Source organism: Neopsephotus bourkii, unplaced genomic scaffold, assembly GCF_033783945.1.
Source record: "Neopsephotus bourkii isolate Nb327-2 ecotype Australia unplaced genomic scaffold, CSIRO-AGI_Nbou_v1 NB_1792, whole genome shotgun sequence".
NCBI lineage: Eukaryota > Metazoa > Chordata > Aves > Psittaciformes > Psittacidae > Neopsephotus > Neopsephotus bourkii.
This window is the reverse complement of record NW_026902266.1, coordinates 4203431-4218293: the sequence shown is the minus strand read 5'-3', so window position 1 is coordinate 4218293 and position 14863 is coordinate 4203431. Positions and strand designations below refer to the sequence as shown.

At 47.3% G+C, this 14863-nt stretch overlaps 2 protein-coding genes across 8 annotated transcripts in view; both read right to left on the bottom strand.

Annotated features, from left to right (window-relative positions):
* CRACR2B (calcium release activated channel regulator 2B) overlaps nt 1-7540 on the bottom strand; it is a 46925-nt gene extending 39385 nt beyond the window's left edge. For 5 of the 7 annotated variants that reach the window (XR_009729577.1, XR_009729575.1, XM_061380268.1 and 2 more), the window contains exon 1: nt 7034-7540. Coding sequence is in view for 3 of the 7 variants with exons in the window: in XM_061380268.1 (XP_061236252.1) it covers nt 7034-7476 (443 nt within the window). In the remaining 4 variants the exon portion in view is untranslated. Of the gene's footprint in view, nt 1-198; nt 425-912; nt 972-7033 lie in introns of those variants that run through there. The other 2 variants (XM_061380273.1, XM_061380271.1) reach the window with 2 other exon arrangements.
* Nucleotides 7541-8154: 614 nt separating this feature from the next.
* Nucleotides 8155-14863, bottom strand: part of PNPLA2 (patatin like phospholipase domain containing 2) — a 29747-nt gene continuing 23038 nt past the window's right edge. The window contains exons 8-9 of the mRNA XM_061380311.1: nt 14389-14511; nt 8155-13560 (exon numbers count right to left, since the gene is read on the bottom strand). Of these exons, the coding sequence (XP_061236295.1) occupies nt 13296-13560; nt 14389-14511 (388 nt within the window). The 3' untranslated portion in view covers nt 8155-13295. The remainder of the gene's footprint in view (nt 13561-14388; nt 14512-14863) is intronic.

Here is a 14863-nt window from a genome sequence, read left to right as displayed (position 1 = left end):
GAGGTTTATTCTGCTGCTTTAAAGCAAAAGCAGGAAGTCGGAGCAGAAAGTTCCTAGGAAGAAACTGTGCTGAGACACAGCAACTTACAAAGCCGTCCAGACCTCCTTCTCAAGTAATTCCTTGCCCAAATCAGAGAGGCTTTCTTCCCTCCCCTCCCCTCCACCCCATTTGCTCTCTCTGCAGGTGTCCCCAGGTACCTGGAGCGGCAGGACAGTATCGCTTCCCTTCCCTGGAACCAGCAGTATATTCCGCAGCAGAAAACGGGTGGAGAACAAACACTGCCACTGTAAATAGAGGATCAGAGCAGGTCCAAGCTAGGAGGTGTGGTTTGCAATGCTCCCTACGCATCTCATCCCCCTTCCAATGTAGGCTAGCAGCCATGGGTTCAGAAAGCAGCACAAGAAAATTTGCCACTAAGCTCCCAAGGTAAATTCCTTGTAATCCTGCCTTGAATGCAGCTATAAAGGAGAAGGGCTGGTTTCTGAGCTGCCTTAGGCAAGAGGGAAAGAAAGTAGATGATCCCTCATCTCACACTGACCTTACCTTCCCTGAGAAACTCTAGATGTAGCGGCAGCTACCCTCTCTTGTAAGTAGCTAGCTGCCTATCTCCCTCATGTCAACAGGGACAGAGCTGGAAACTACCCCTGTAAATCCTGTCTCAAGTTTGCTTCAACATCTACATAGCTGGCAACCTGTTTCACAAAGTGAAGCACAGAGAGCTTAGGAAAAAGAAAGGCAAAGTGCAAGATGACAGCACAAGGAGCGTCTTTCTAAAGCACCGTAAAACATACCCCACGGTGGGATGCAGACCCCAGGACTTCCTCGCTAAAGCAGCCAGAGATGTCACCCTCTATCCTCTTTGTGTCAGCCCTCAAGGATAATATTTGCCCAGCAAACAAGCTTTGCCATACCATACAATTCATGAGCAGGCAAGCCCAGCCTCTACAGAGAGCAACCCACTTTTCCAGTGACTCCCATTGAGATTCCCAGTGTCTGAACAGCAGAGACCTTATCAACCTGCAAACAGAGGAGCTCCAAATAGCACCATCCTCCCAGCAGCAAGCAATGATGGGGCCTGCAGAAAGCAAAGGTGAAGGTGGGTCCTTCCCAATTTCAAAGATTTTTAAATTATTTCAAAACCCAGATTAAAAACATGCACATGAGGACTACTACAAACTGTCACATTTGTCTTTAATGCAGGTATAACAGGGCTAGTGAGCATCCCCAAGCCATATGAGAGGGCTCTGTGCTGCTGGAAGGCATCTCTGCTCCTCTCCAGTCCTCAAGGGTTCAGCCTTGCCTCAGCCCCGGGACCACACATCCTTTGGGGGAGGCTCTAACAGTGTAGCTGAGACAACAAAAAACCCCAAACCCACCCATACCAGGTACCTGCCCCTGAGCAGAAGAGTTTACTTACCATTTTGTTTATTGTTCCTGCAGAGGGGATGCTTACACTGACTGAACCATGGTCTCAGCTAGGATGCTGCTAGAACAGCACAAAACCCAGAGCAAACTGCTTTTCTGCACCATTCAGCCTGCCCTGTTTCTAATCTCCTCCTGGGCTCCTTTATAAAGCTTCCCTTAGTACTGACCAGAACAAAATAAATAGCATTTTGGAGCCATCTTAATGAAATGAAATAATGAAATTACATGGATAAAGGTCAGGAAATACAAAAGTTACAGTTCCCATAGTAATACTAATTCAACCATACTACACATCCTGTGCATTTGGCAGTACACAAAGAAAAAGGCTTCGACCACTGATGCCAAAAAAGTTTTTGATTTAGTAAAGACACTTGAATACCACCCCTCACATGCAGTATTTATCGTTCAGAGAAGCAGATTTTCAGATCAAATTGGATTAAGCCAACCTAAGTATTGTTATCCAGGGCAACAGCAAGAGCTCTTGAACACGATTACAGACTGAACATTATTTGCCCAACCTGAATAGAGGAAAGGGATCCAGGCGTCAGAACAGGTTGAGTCACCAAGTATCAGTCACCACAGATCTTGCACTTCAGTGCAGCAGGGAGCTGGTAAGGAGAGTGGGGAAAGAACAACTGACCAGCCCCCAGAACTTGTAAATGTTAATCCATTTCTATTAAATGCTTATTTATTTGGTACTGACAGCTTGAAATATCCCCCTTCACGAGTCCGGAAACAGGTTGTGAATGAACTACAGCCATGCTGACCTCTCTCCAGTGCAAATCTGCTTATTGCTCTACTCTCCGCTCTCCTGAGGTCTTATCTTCATGCTTTACATAAAGCCCACATTATTCTTCCCATAGAAAACAGCTACAAGTGGTACATTTGCATTTAGCAGCTTTGAGCGAGCAAACAGATTTTGCATGGGAAGCAAAAGACTCTTTTTGTGCCATAGGAAATGCATTAAATCGAAGGGGTTTCTGCATTTGTACTGGAGCAGAGGATTACTCCTCTGTGTGTCTGAGAGGAAGGAGTAGAGATCTTGCAAACTCCTCTAAGAAGATACAGCATCAAGTCTCCACGTTTTAAAGAGGCTTTGTAACCCTCCCCACAGGCACAGTGCCTGGCTATTCCTTAGAGCTGCACAAATCCCAGCCAGCATCCAGCCACTCCTGCCAAGGGTGACAAGGATTCGGTCACACTTTATCTTATCTCAGTGACGATGATGACGCCAGTCTTCCTCCTTGGGCAAAGCTCAGCAGCTCTGCACCTGCAGAGGAGGGGAGCTGGGCAGAGGCCAGGAGCTGGAGCCTGCAGCGACTCACAGCAGTGTGAGATGGCTCTGCTGCCTGCCTGGCCCACCCCACAGACAACCGGTCTTTGGGCCACAGGCAAGAGCTATGGTGAAAATAAGGCTCAGCAATATTTACACTTCTCGCCTTCACCTCAGCTGCCTGCACGGGTGTACAGCTCACCTTCCCGAGGCACTGCATGGCCGTGCCAGTCCTCACCAGTAGATAAGCCAGTCAGTTTTATTTTACAGAGGGTCAGACCATTTGTCCAGAGAGAAAACTTCAACACCAAGCACGCCTTCGACATACAGGTCACCTACAGCTTAAATTCCCAGCTGGAGAAGAGCTTGCTTTCCTCCTCTTGATTTTACAGAGTGGAAACTGAGGCAGATAAAAGCACTACTCTTACACAGAGATGATTCTGTGAATGAGATGGAAAGGTGTTTTGCTTCTACAGCAGTGAGGGCCACTGAGTTTTCCTGTATTACACATTAGATCTGCCTCCCTGCACCTGCACTTCTCCCGAGCTCACTCTACACCCATTCTACTGCTTGCAGCTAGCCTGCGGTTTGCTTCTAACCCTCCTTTTCCAGAGGCTGGACTCACCTCGCTGTGCCCAGACACAGTTGGATGTTTCCCAAAAGGTTTGCTTTCCATAGCCTAAATAACATACCTAGACATTCCACAATCTTATTTTTAACACTACACAGCTGCCAGTGCTACTCCCCCCAAGGTCTGCAGATATCCTGCTTGTTATTCTTTTGAAGAGCTTGAGATAGGAAGCAATAAACAGCCAGACACTGTTACCTTGATTGCACAGCTGCAATTGACATTTTTCAGGCCTTTGCTGCATTGCTTTAGCCTTCATCCAGCACACATGATAGAGGCTAATTCTTTCAACAAGCTGTAGAAGATGTCTTAGAGCTCTCCCCTTATTCATATTCCCATGTTCTCTCCAGAAATGCAGGCTGCCTCAGTCCATTATATATGGTCTGCTGTGAACAGCAACATCTTTGCATCTGCCAGAATCTCACCAGAACCACCAGCCAGCCCCATGCCCAGGCAGTGCTGGACCACCACTACAGACATCAGTACGTTCATAGCTGACAGTCACGTTTTTAGAGGTCTCCTGCCATCCTTGTGACAAAACAGGCCTTTCCTGCAGGGCTTTCAGGTGTATGTAATCCTCAAACATCCTTGCAAACCAGGCAGTCGCTTCCACATAGATGGGGCCATTAACTGGTGCAGAAAAGTGATACCAAGTCTTCTACTAGCACAAGGATCAGAACTATAGAAGCAGGAACAACAGCTCCTCCTTCAGACCTCATCTCTGCTAAATTCACTGCAATCACACATTTCATTAGATAGAAAGCAGGATGCTACAAGCCTCTTTGCTCTCAATCTTATTACTTCACAGATTTTCCTCCAGTTATGCCAACCAGATGACAGAACTGTACCTTTCCAGAGCATCATACCATACCCCATGTCTCCCCTAACAAACCTATGATTAAAGTCAGTCTCTAAGAGCACAAGACAGTATTTATTCCTGTTTCAGTGCTCTGTGACACATTGTTATGAGGAAAACGCTTGGTTGAGAAGTCCACAGGACTTCCCGGTCACAGTATAACAACCTGAACAAAGCACGGGCAAACCCACCATGGCTCCAGACTTCATTTGGAAGTTCACGGTGCCACAACCTCCACACAACCCACACTAGCTACTAACCTGAGGTTTTAGGTTAAAGCTCACAGTGTTTGTTATTCCACTTGAGGCCCTAGTTCCTGCAGTCAAGTGAAATACTGAGGTTCAAGCATTCCTGGCAGCTTATACAGACATGCAGAAACCTCCAAGACAATCAGAAATCAGCACGAGAAAGCAAACTAATAACATCAGTTCATTTTTTTTTGTGTGGTTTTATTTGGTTTTAATGAAAAGACACTTACCTGCTGCAAACCTTTTGAGCCTATGGCCTGAGAAGAGCATACTGTACTCCCTGACTCAGCAAGAGCACGCAGGGAATATTTGGTGGATCCACCCCAGTGGTCCACGCACAGCAGCAGAGATCAGGTTTGCTTAGTGAAATGTGCCATTAGGTCCACGCATCAGCATCAGCCAAGAAATTAAAGCTTTAGGATGCAATACAAGGAAAAGAGAACACTGCTAGAAAAATATTAAGAGGAGTAATGAGAACATGGATAGCATCTCACTTTCAAGCAGCTGGACTATCTGTACCTCAGAGGATACACAGTGACAAAGGACAGAAGCCCTACTAATTGTTGCGATTCTGCTCTTTCTATGTGACAAAACCACAGAGTGTTCAAGATCCAGTCCTTCCAAGTAAATCAAGTATTTCCACCTCAGACTTTATATGGACAGCAGGCAAAGGAGCCTGGCAGGAACAGGGAAGAGACTGCTCTGCTTCATGGAAGACATCACATTTGCTACAGCTGAAGTTTCTTGTCACTGTCTTTAAATCCAAGATGAGCTCCTGCAAGCAGCGAGGAGAGGTGGGAGGATTCAGTCCCCAGAGCAGCCTTATCAAACCAAAAAAGCTTCAGACAGTGAATAGCATGTGGGCTATATTATGCAAACCAAACCTCGTGTATCACACATAAGGATCAATACCTGCAAGCTCTCTGACCATGAAGAACATTGTGCATGGAGCTGTGCCCATATGATTTGTGTTACCGCCAACTGTCCTCATCCCATTAGTTTATTCTCTGATGCTGTCTGGCAAAGTCACGAGTTAACAGCAGTCCCTCAGCACTGCCTGTGTACTGCCAAAGTCAGCCCCACATGGAGCCCTCCTTTGCAATGCAATCTTTAGATCAGTAGATGGTAGGGTCTTGATTCATTAGATGCATTAAATTGCCGTGGGAGGAGAAATGTTCCTGTTTGATGGTGACAAAATAGCCAAGCAGGCTTTCCAATCAGACAGTTCATGCTATCCAGATTAGCTTGCCACAGCTGATAGACCAAGAGAAGAGTGATGCTCTGGAGAGTAAGAACAACATTGTTTGCTCAGCAAGGTAGCTTCAGAGAGATTTTATACTGTCTTATGAAGGATCCTAACATTTTATGCCTCAGGCCTCATATCAGCTTCTGTGCAGCAGGAGGCCCTGGCAAAGACAGGATTCTTCCACTCCAGCCCATATCAGAATCTCCTCTGGACCATGTAAATTGGCCAGCGATAGTACAGACTAGACTCGCTATCAGTTTGATCTAGGCAAGCAATTTCAGTGGCCCTCAGCTGTGTAAGTATATATATATATATATTCATCTGTATGTACCTGCTTATACAATCCTCAGAAATAAACACAGCTCTAGAATATGAAGAATAAGATGCCATTGCCCCTGAACCTGGGTAAGGCAAGGCTACAAGCTGCCAGTTTTCCAAGGGCCCCTTGATGCACAACAGCCATCATCTCTGTCAGAATAAGCAGGGACTCGGAGGGTCACATCTTAACAGCACGCTATGTTGGGATTATCCCGCCTCCTCCGGACACGGCCATCTCCCTGTGTCAGAGGCTGATGATCGCTGGCCTCTTTTCCCCTTGGCTGTTTTCAGGAAGTCCTACAGGAAGGACCTGAGGTTCAACACATGAGTTCACCAAAGTGCATCCCATACGCATGGGATGTTAAAGAGAAAGACACTGCCGTCTTAGGAGAGGGAAATCTCTGCTCTTTTTTCCTTCCAAAGAGAAGGAGCAGCAGCACTAATGCAGCTGCCATAGGGATGCATCTTTACTGTGCAGTGTCATCCGCACCTGCGTTGTGTCAAGAAAGAACATTCCTTGAGCAGAGGATGCTGAAAACCGAACAGGAAAATAAAAGATCTCCATTCAGGTCCAGCACACAAGACCTCATCTCAAAGGTGCCTGCAGACTTCAGAGCCACCAAGGAGGGGAGAAATGAAGAGACCGCAGCTTCCCAAGCCCAGACCCCACCATGGCAGAGCGCCCCATCCCATGGCCACAGTGACAGCTATGCCTCAGGAGCAGTGTGCGGTGGGACATACCGGCCCTTCCCAGCTGGTGCCGGGGCAGGTATGTCACCCCAGCCCTCCGCTCCCCTCACCCCACAGCCGCACGGAGGGACCGCGGAGGCTGCCAAGGCGCGGGTGAAGGCACCGCCGGGGCCCTTCGCTGCGGCGGCCACTCCCCAACACCTCTCCTGCCGGCTCCTGAGGGGGTCCTGCCCGGCGGCGCGGGCGCCAGCGGCCCTACAAAATGGCGAGGGGCCGGTGAGGGGACCCGTGCCCAGGGGCAGCGCGCCCTCAGCCCGCCCGCCCCGGGGAGCCCCTCGCAGCGCTTACCTGATCCGGCCAAGGGAGAGCAGAGCGGGCACCTGCGGCCGCCCTGCGAAGGGCAGCGGGCGAGCGGAGCCGCCACTAGAGCGGGATGCGGCCCCGACCCGGAAATGAGCGGGGCCGCGGGCGGGCGAGAGAGAGGAGAACCAGCCGCACAGCCGGGCTGCACCGAGCCGGGCGAGCAGCAGCACCGACCGAGCCCGGCCCGGCCTCAAACTGCCCCCAGAAGGCAGGGAGCCCGCAGGCTGCGGCGTGCGCACCCAGCCCTGCCCGCTGCCGCTCCGCCGGCAGAGCACAGCCCTACTGACGGGAGAAAGGAACTTCAGCGGCTGCCGGCACCGAGCGGGGATGCTCGTCCTCGGCTGGCAGCAGAGGTGCAAAAGCTGCCTGCGGTACCAGCTGCGTGCTACAGTAATTACAGCACTTGCACCTGTCCTCTGATGGCACATAACAGAGTGGGCTTCTACAGTTCACTGCTGTCAACAGACTGGAAAAAGAGCCCGAGTCCTGCGGTACCTGCAGCAGCAAACCCGTGTGGGGTTACTGTCCCTGGCCTGGGTGTCCCCGCTCCGCAGCCCGGCCAGCAGTGCCAGGGACTTACACCAAGGAAAGCCCCCAGCTTTCCCAGAGCCAAGGGCTGGTGGTTTCCATGGGCCCAGCTGGAAATTAACCAGGGCAACCTTGGCATCCAGCTGAAATAGACAGACGACAGCCAGTAAGATCTGTTTCACCTACTGATAAACAGGGGCATAAGTGACAGGGTTCAGTTTCCCCTAGAAGATGCCCCGGAACTAGGGGAGTTTCAACTTTGTGATTAACTTCTTACTAACAGGTGTCAAGCACCTGCAATTCACACAAGATGGTGCTCAGTTCCTCTTGGAAACCAGGGTCTACACAGAAGCTCCAACAAAACAGAGACATTTTGGCTTGAGTAAGAACTGAGCCAAAACGCACCGATTTTAACCTCTAGATGATGTCCCATTCATCACAGGTGGATGCATGTTTACCCTGAAAGGACTTAGAATGGGGCAGGGCCCAGCAAAAGAAACCCACAGCATAAGGTGCATTCAAAAATATTTAATAAGCCTTTAAATAGCAAGACAAGCAACCTACCACAGCCAGGTAAATAAGTTGAGGAAGTTTTTATTAGAAGTTATATTTCTGCCAAAATAAATAGGTACATTTTCTTCAGCAAAACATTAGAAAAAGAAAAAAAAAGGAAAAAAGGAGGGGAAAAAAAAAGCATCAATTTAATACTGAACTTTTAAAGTGACTGTGAACACTAGTTAATGATGGTGCTGAGTAAATACAAAACTTGTGTATGCTATTGCTGGTCTAATTGCTGCTCTGACACCAGTAATCTCCACAGGATCTCTACATGCATTGTGTGCTTAAGGGTCTTCTCAGGCTCAGTGACAGCAGTGGAGCCTCAGGACATGCTGAGCTCAAAGAGCTGCTTTAGATGCTGGTTTCAAGAGCAAGAGAAAACCACAGAAAGAAGAGGTATTTATTTCAAAGTTACTTTTCTGAGTCTTCCGTTTGGAACTAGAGGCTTCCCCTCCCTGTGCAGAAGGGGCTGATGTGGATCTACCTACATAGTGAGATGGATGCAGTTAAGAGACTGTCCTGGTGGAGCTGCCTGCAGACTGGAACCAGAGCAATGTCCCACTGGTACATGCAAGGGGAAGGAGAGAGAAGAGCAACAAGCACTGCTGCAGTTTGAGGGGCAGCTGCCACAGGGACACAGAGGGCAGGCAAGCCAGAGCCCACTGTGAAGGCACAGGGTGTGTTTGGCACAAGTGACCCAGCTGATGTGGCAGCCAGGTGAGGTGGTCTGTTCCCTCATTGAGTTAAGGAAAAGATGGAAACAAAGCTTGAGAAAACTGTTGGCAAGGCCCTCTCCGGCTTTGGCAACACAGCCCTGCTACCCACCACATTTAGTGTGTGTTTAGCAGAAACGGACCCCTAAGGGAAACACACACTGAGCTTCAGGTATTTCTCCCACCACCACTCTGGCAAAAGTGAGAACTCTGAGAAAGGAGTGAATTACTAGATTCATTTTTAAAAGTGGACAAAACCACTGGTGAATACACAGTAAGTTCTAGGGACACCCCAGTGCTGGCAGACAGCAGATTATCTTTTATCATCTGTTTTGAGTATTGCAGGTACACAAGCTTCCAGAAAGCCACAAGAAAACGCCTCCTAGGTCCTATAGATAGTGGTCAGAAGTGAAGCATGTTCTTCTACCCCTTGAAAATCAGCTTGCAACAATATTAGCAGTAGGGCAGGCAGCAAACCAAACCCAATACACCACACACACCTATGGCTTACAGAGCATACCATAGATATGGACCGTTGTATGCAACATAAAACAACTCTACAGTGTTGCTCAGGTTAGGGGTTGGTTAGATGCACAAGTTCACCATTATCTTTGTTAAAAGCAGCAAGTAGTACCACAGGAAGGAGAAAAAAAAGTGGATTCCTGAATGCAAGACCCTTGCAAGGGTTGGGACTCTTGCAGAGTTCAAGTGAATGCCGTAAGGACAAATGGACATTGACTGCAAGCTGAACTGTTGGTCCTGGAACCTAACCTCTTAACCACCATATTCTGGAGAGCAGACAGGCCCTGGTGACTACCCACTGGGCTGCCCAGCCACACGTTTTGCTGAGGAAGGGGCCAACTGCTACAGATGATTACCTCGTTCCTAGGAACTTGACAACTGGAGGTTAATCAGCAACTCCTGCCCAGAAGATAATACATGCCATGATGTACATGTGGAGCAAGGGCTCAAAGAATTCCAGTTATCACAATAAAGCCCTCCATATCCAATCCAGAGCCTATCATGAGGTTTCCAGGGATTTCAAAGAAGGGAGACCTGATCTAGAGGAGGCAGAATTGCATAGCAAAAAGCTATTCTCCAATGCAGCCTCATCCTTTTTTTGTATCAGCAGGTGAGATCTTCCTACTTTCTTCATCCTTTGCAATCTGTGATAAATGCAGAAAAGATTTCAAGCAAATGCATTAAATTTTTCTTAAGAAAGAGGAGGGTAGGTTTGAGGTATTTTTGACAGATCTGCAGTTTCTTTATCAGAGCTCATATCTATAAAGCCAACAAGTATCATACAATAGCCACTGCATGACTTGGGGAATAAACACAAAGAAAGGGTTAATACAGTGTGGTGCTTTCCCAGTATCCGTTCACACCCTGCAAATCAGCATAGGGAAAACAGAAGTTTCCTCCCTGAAGAGTTAGACCTTTATATTTAAAGCCAGGCTTTGATTTGTGGTTACAGTTTAAAGTGTGCAAAAGCTTCTCTTTGAGAGGTTAATACAATTAACTAAATAACAAATGAGGTGAAACAGAAACTCGGGCCTTTTACCAGGCACAGGGGTTCATCTCTTGAAATGCATGGACCAAAACCAGCAAGCCTTCTAAGTCAGAGCAAGGGAAGACAGTGGCACCAGCCCAGTCAGTTCTGATGCCAAAGGAGAACAGAAAAGATCCAGCGGATAAGGGTGCCAAGCTTCAATTCCTTAGCATGCTCTGTTGCCAGGAGAATTTTGTTTCATAGTTTAGTGGTTTACATAATCACTCAGTGGTTTTACCAGTCCAGGAAGAAGGGATAAAAAAAACAGTTGCATCATTTTCTCCACCCATATATTAACACAAACAAGGCAGAGTCAAAAGGGCAGCAGCTTCTAAGCACAAGATTTTCCTTTTCCAGCTCTGGCCCTCACAGATGTTTTGCTTCTGGATGAAACACCTTGATTTCTTGCCACTAAGCATTTATAGGTTGTTGCCAGTTACTCTGTGTGCATAAGAGACAAGATAAATGCATCTGGCAAATGGAGCAGCTGTGCATGTGCCATTCCCCCAGAGAAAGTAGCCCAGGGAGAAGTGGGAGAAATCCCACACCAAACCACAAAATAAACACCTTTTCTTAATTCCAGTTTTCACCAAATTCATCCTGCTCCCCATAACTGACAGTAGCTTGTTGCTAGTTCACTTCAATTGGAGTTTTATATATATATATATATATATATATATAACAGTAAGCTTTTTCTGTGAGCTTTAGACAATCACAAGATTGACTTGTTTTAGAACCCAATATTCCTATTCTGGATTCAGAATCCTCCAATTTTTCTCTTTTCCTGTAATGACTTTTCTGTTCCCTACGTGCCTTAACTATGCAAAGCTTAAGACTAAATCTGACTGCCAAGTGCAGGCCCAATTCATAAGTGAGCAGGCCCTTGTGTTACATAGGTAGGTTACATCCAGGAAGGGCAGTGACCTTGGTGATACTCCAGGTCACAAGTTCATCCATGCACCAGCATCTCCTGGACAGTTGGTTAGCACCGCAGCTGCCCAGTTTATTGCCTCACAGCTTGCAATGGCCACTGCAGAAAAGTCCTGATGTTTATCACAGTCTCCACCACAAACATCCTACCAGTACAATTGCGCTGGTAGGGAACAGCACCCCCCACGTCACCCACACTGCACATGCAGACGTGATCAAGCAGATTCACTGCCTTCTCCAGCTGTTAGTAGAACTTCTGGGATTAGATTCCCTTTCTAAATCAAAAGGTGCAAAAGAGTCTATTATAAATCACTACTCTATTGTATAGGCTACGTAGTCAGCTTCAGATACCCTGTCCTGCTCCCCAGTAAGGACAGCATACGTTTGCTTTGGCCATTTGCATACTGTTTGTGCTAGGAGAGGTAGAAGACGCCTCATGCAGCTAGACATGCTGCAGAATAAAAGAGGAAAAAAAAAGATACCAGGAGCTGATTTTGGGTCATAGTGCAAGAATTTAAGCTTAAGTACATAAAATCCCCACGGGAAGCCATGTCTCACCCTGTGAAGAACAGAGTTCATGTTTCTGCACAGCAAGTCACAACCAGACCACCACTGAAAAAGGAATACCTTACAAGGCACAGTGCTGCCCCTGCTACAGACCACCAGCTGTGGTCTTTTAAGAGACAACACAAGTAGCCTGTTCCAAGCAGACTGCACGTGCACCAACAGTCCTAACTTCACTTCCATTTCACATGCTCCTGTTATTGCTACCTGCAGAGCTGTATCCATGAGCCAAAACAGGAGACAGGCAAGCCACGGGGCTGGTATAGCTACAAGCCTAAATCCTTCTCACTCTAAAGCCTCAACATTCGGACTCTTTGAGGAAAAAAATTAATAAAAAATTGATAAAGCCAAGCATCCAGTTTGGCAGGAGATCCCTTCTGTATCATCCGCTTGGAATTTCCTCCAGTTGTACAGTCCCTTAAGGAACAAAGCCCAACCCCTGTCAGAGGCAGCCATTCCCCAGCACTTGCTGTGACACTCCACCACAACCACTCAAAAATAACATGCCCTGCACAATCTCACCTTCCTATAAGCACTTAGCTTTGCTTCAGCTGTTAAGCTGAACCTGAAATGGTCAGGCCAAGCTTTCCCAGAGCAACCCCACACCAATTCCATTCACAGTGACAGGAATGGGGCCTCTGATTCAACATGTTTCTCTGGAAAAAATTCTGTCTAAATTACTTCTTCAAGTAAGCTCAATAACTTAGTAGCACTCAGATCTCAGTTCCATGAGGACAAAAAACAGAAAGGAGAGACCACAGCAACATAAATCTGAATAAATACATAACTTTTCTACCTTTCTGCAGCCCTGGTGCAGTCTGCAGCAGGGCCAGCTCTGGCTTCCAGTGGGGATGCAGTTCAGGGACAGAGGAAAAGATGTGACTTCAGCAAAGAAGTCAAGAGAAGATTTGGAAGCCACAAGAAAAATTGGTTTGGCAAGAGGCTACTTCATCTTTCAGTAGCACAAAGAGCTAAAGGATGTCAAATGATTTAAGCAAAAGCAAGATTCATTCCCTAAAAAACAAAGGAGGCTAAAAATTGTAGGAATTTGAGAGCATCATCTACATCCTGATTATTTGGCAGTAAAAAGCCAAAGGCAATTCAAAGTGCACTATCTGGGAAAGCCCAGCTGGGTCAGCATCAGCCTGGCCATGAGCAATGGCCAGGCCTCAACACAAACCAAGAGCAAGGTATCAGCCTGTGTTGTGTCTTTGAACACAGAGACCCCTTGCCTGGCCCAGTGGGCAAAAAATGACTACAGTCAATTCTACCAGTCTCCATCCCGGGGAAATCCCCTTTGCAGCATATTGATGAGCACAGGGCAGCCTGCTGCTGAGGGATGAGACTGGTCCCACCCTACATGCGCTCCCCTTCCACCCACCCTCATCCCCTCAGGGCAGCAGGCTCAGAAGAGTGGCAGGCACTCTTTCGCACAGTCTAGGGGTGGAAGCTTTAGCTGAAGCCCTTCCCGAGGGAAGAGAGAAGCCTGCATGTCCATGTTGATGCAGAGTAAGCCCAGCATGAGCTGGCGCTGGTACTCCTCCCACTTCATCATGGCATCAGACAGAGAACGGTTGGTTCTCATCCACACAGGCAATGCTTCACCACAAGCTGCTGCAGAAGAAATTGGCAGGCTCTGAGGCTGTCCAAGCTCAAGGTGATAGTAAAGCCTGAAAGACAAACACATGCAAAGAATCAGTACACTGGAAGACTTGAGCAGGTTACCAGACCAGAGCTCCAGAACCACAGAGCTGTTTTGTTCTACCACTGACTGCATAATCTTAAGCAGAGTTAGAAGTCTCTGTGTGCACCTATTTTCCCCCCTCACATCTCTTGATTATTCAAGACCATGAGCACTTGTGGGTAAGAATCACCCTTTTGTACTAGGATCCGAATCACAGCTGGAACCCTCTGCCTATTAATACTCAGCTATCCTCATCCACACAACACCGTCTTGCCTCAGCCTCAAGCCATGGCCTACTGCAGGGAGTTCAGTTCAGAAGCTCAGGCACAAACACACACCTAAGTACTCTGCCTCATCTGGAAACCTTCTGATGGTTTTTGGCCACCCTAGTGCTTCCCCCACCCTAAACCAGTCCTAGATCTCAAAGCAGAAAAGGTCATTTGAACACAAGTACCTCTTGGAAGGAATTTTTATGGGACTTTGGGCCAGAAGATGCCACAAAGACAGCACCTATGTCTTCTACAGGGAACATGGAATAAGATAGCATACTGTCTTAATTAGACCTATGTCTTCTGCCCTATCACCGCATTAACAGCTTCACTACAAGGGTCTACCCTGTAATGAGAAGGAAGGAGACCACGTGCTGAGTCTATCCAACAGTTAAGGAAGCCAAGATACCATGGATCAGATCAATTTCTGGTCAATCTGTGATGTTCTTAATCAGCTACATTGGAGCAGAGTCTGTAGAAGTCAGAGGTGAAAGGGGAAATGGAGGGCTGCTCCAGAACAGTGCTGTGGAGGAAAGCAGCCATACCTGGCTGAAAGATGGCTGCCGAGTTTCTTCTTGGCTTTCTTCACAAGATAGTTACAGATTTCAGTCATCTGCTCCCTCATCCATCTAATATCCTCAGGAATATCTGGGAGCCATTCCAGCAACCTGGGAGGAGACAGGAGACAACCATCAGCTGGGTCACAGAAATGAAAAAGGACACCAGTTTTGCATCCTATCAATGGTCACTCATTTTTAATTACAAATGTATAAAGAGCCATTTACACTACCATTCACAGCATTAATAAGGAGAAGCTATGAAGGTTGAAAACAGCCCAGGAACTTATTCTTTATGTTGTGTGTCTGCACTTCCCATATATTTTCATCGATTCTCAGATTCGGAAAGTGTTTTTCCTCTAAGCTTTTCTATCACAAGCTATTTCCTTCCAGAAACTTTTCTTAGAGTACTTTGTACAAAGAACAAGTCTGACAGACTTGTCTTCTTAGCCCAGTAAGTGTA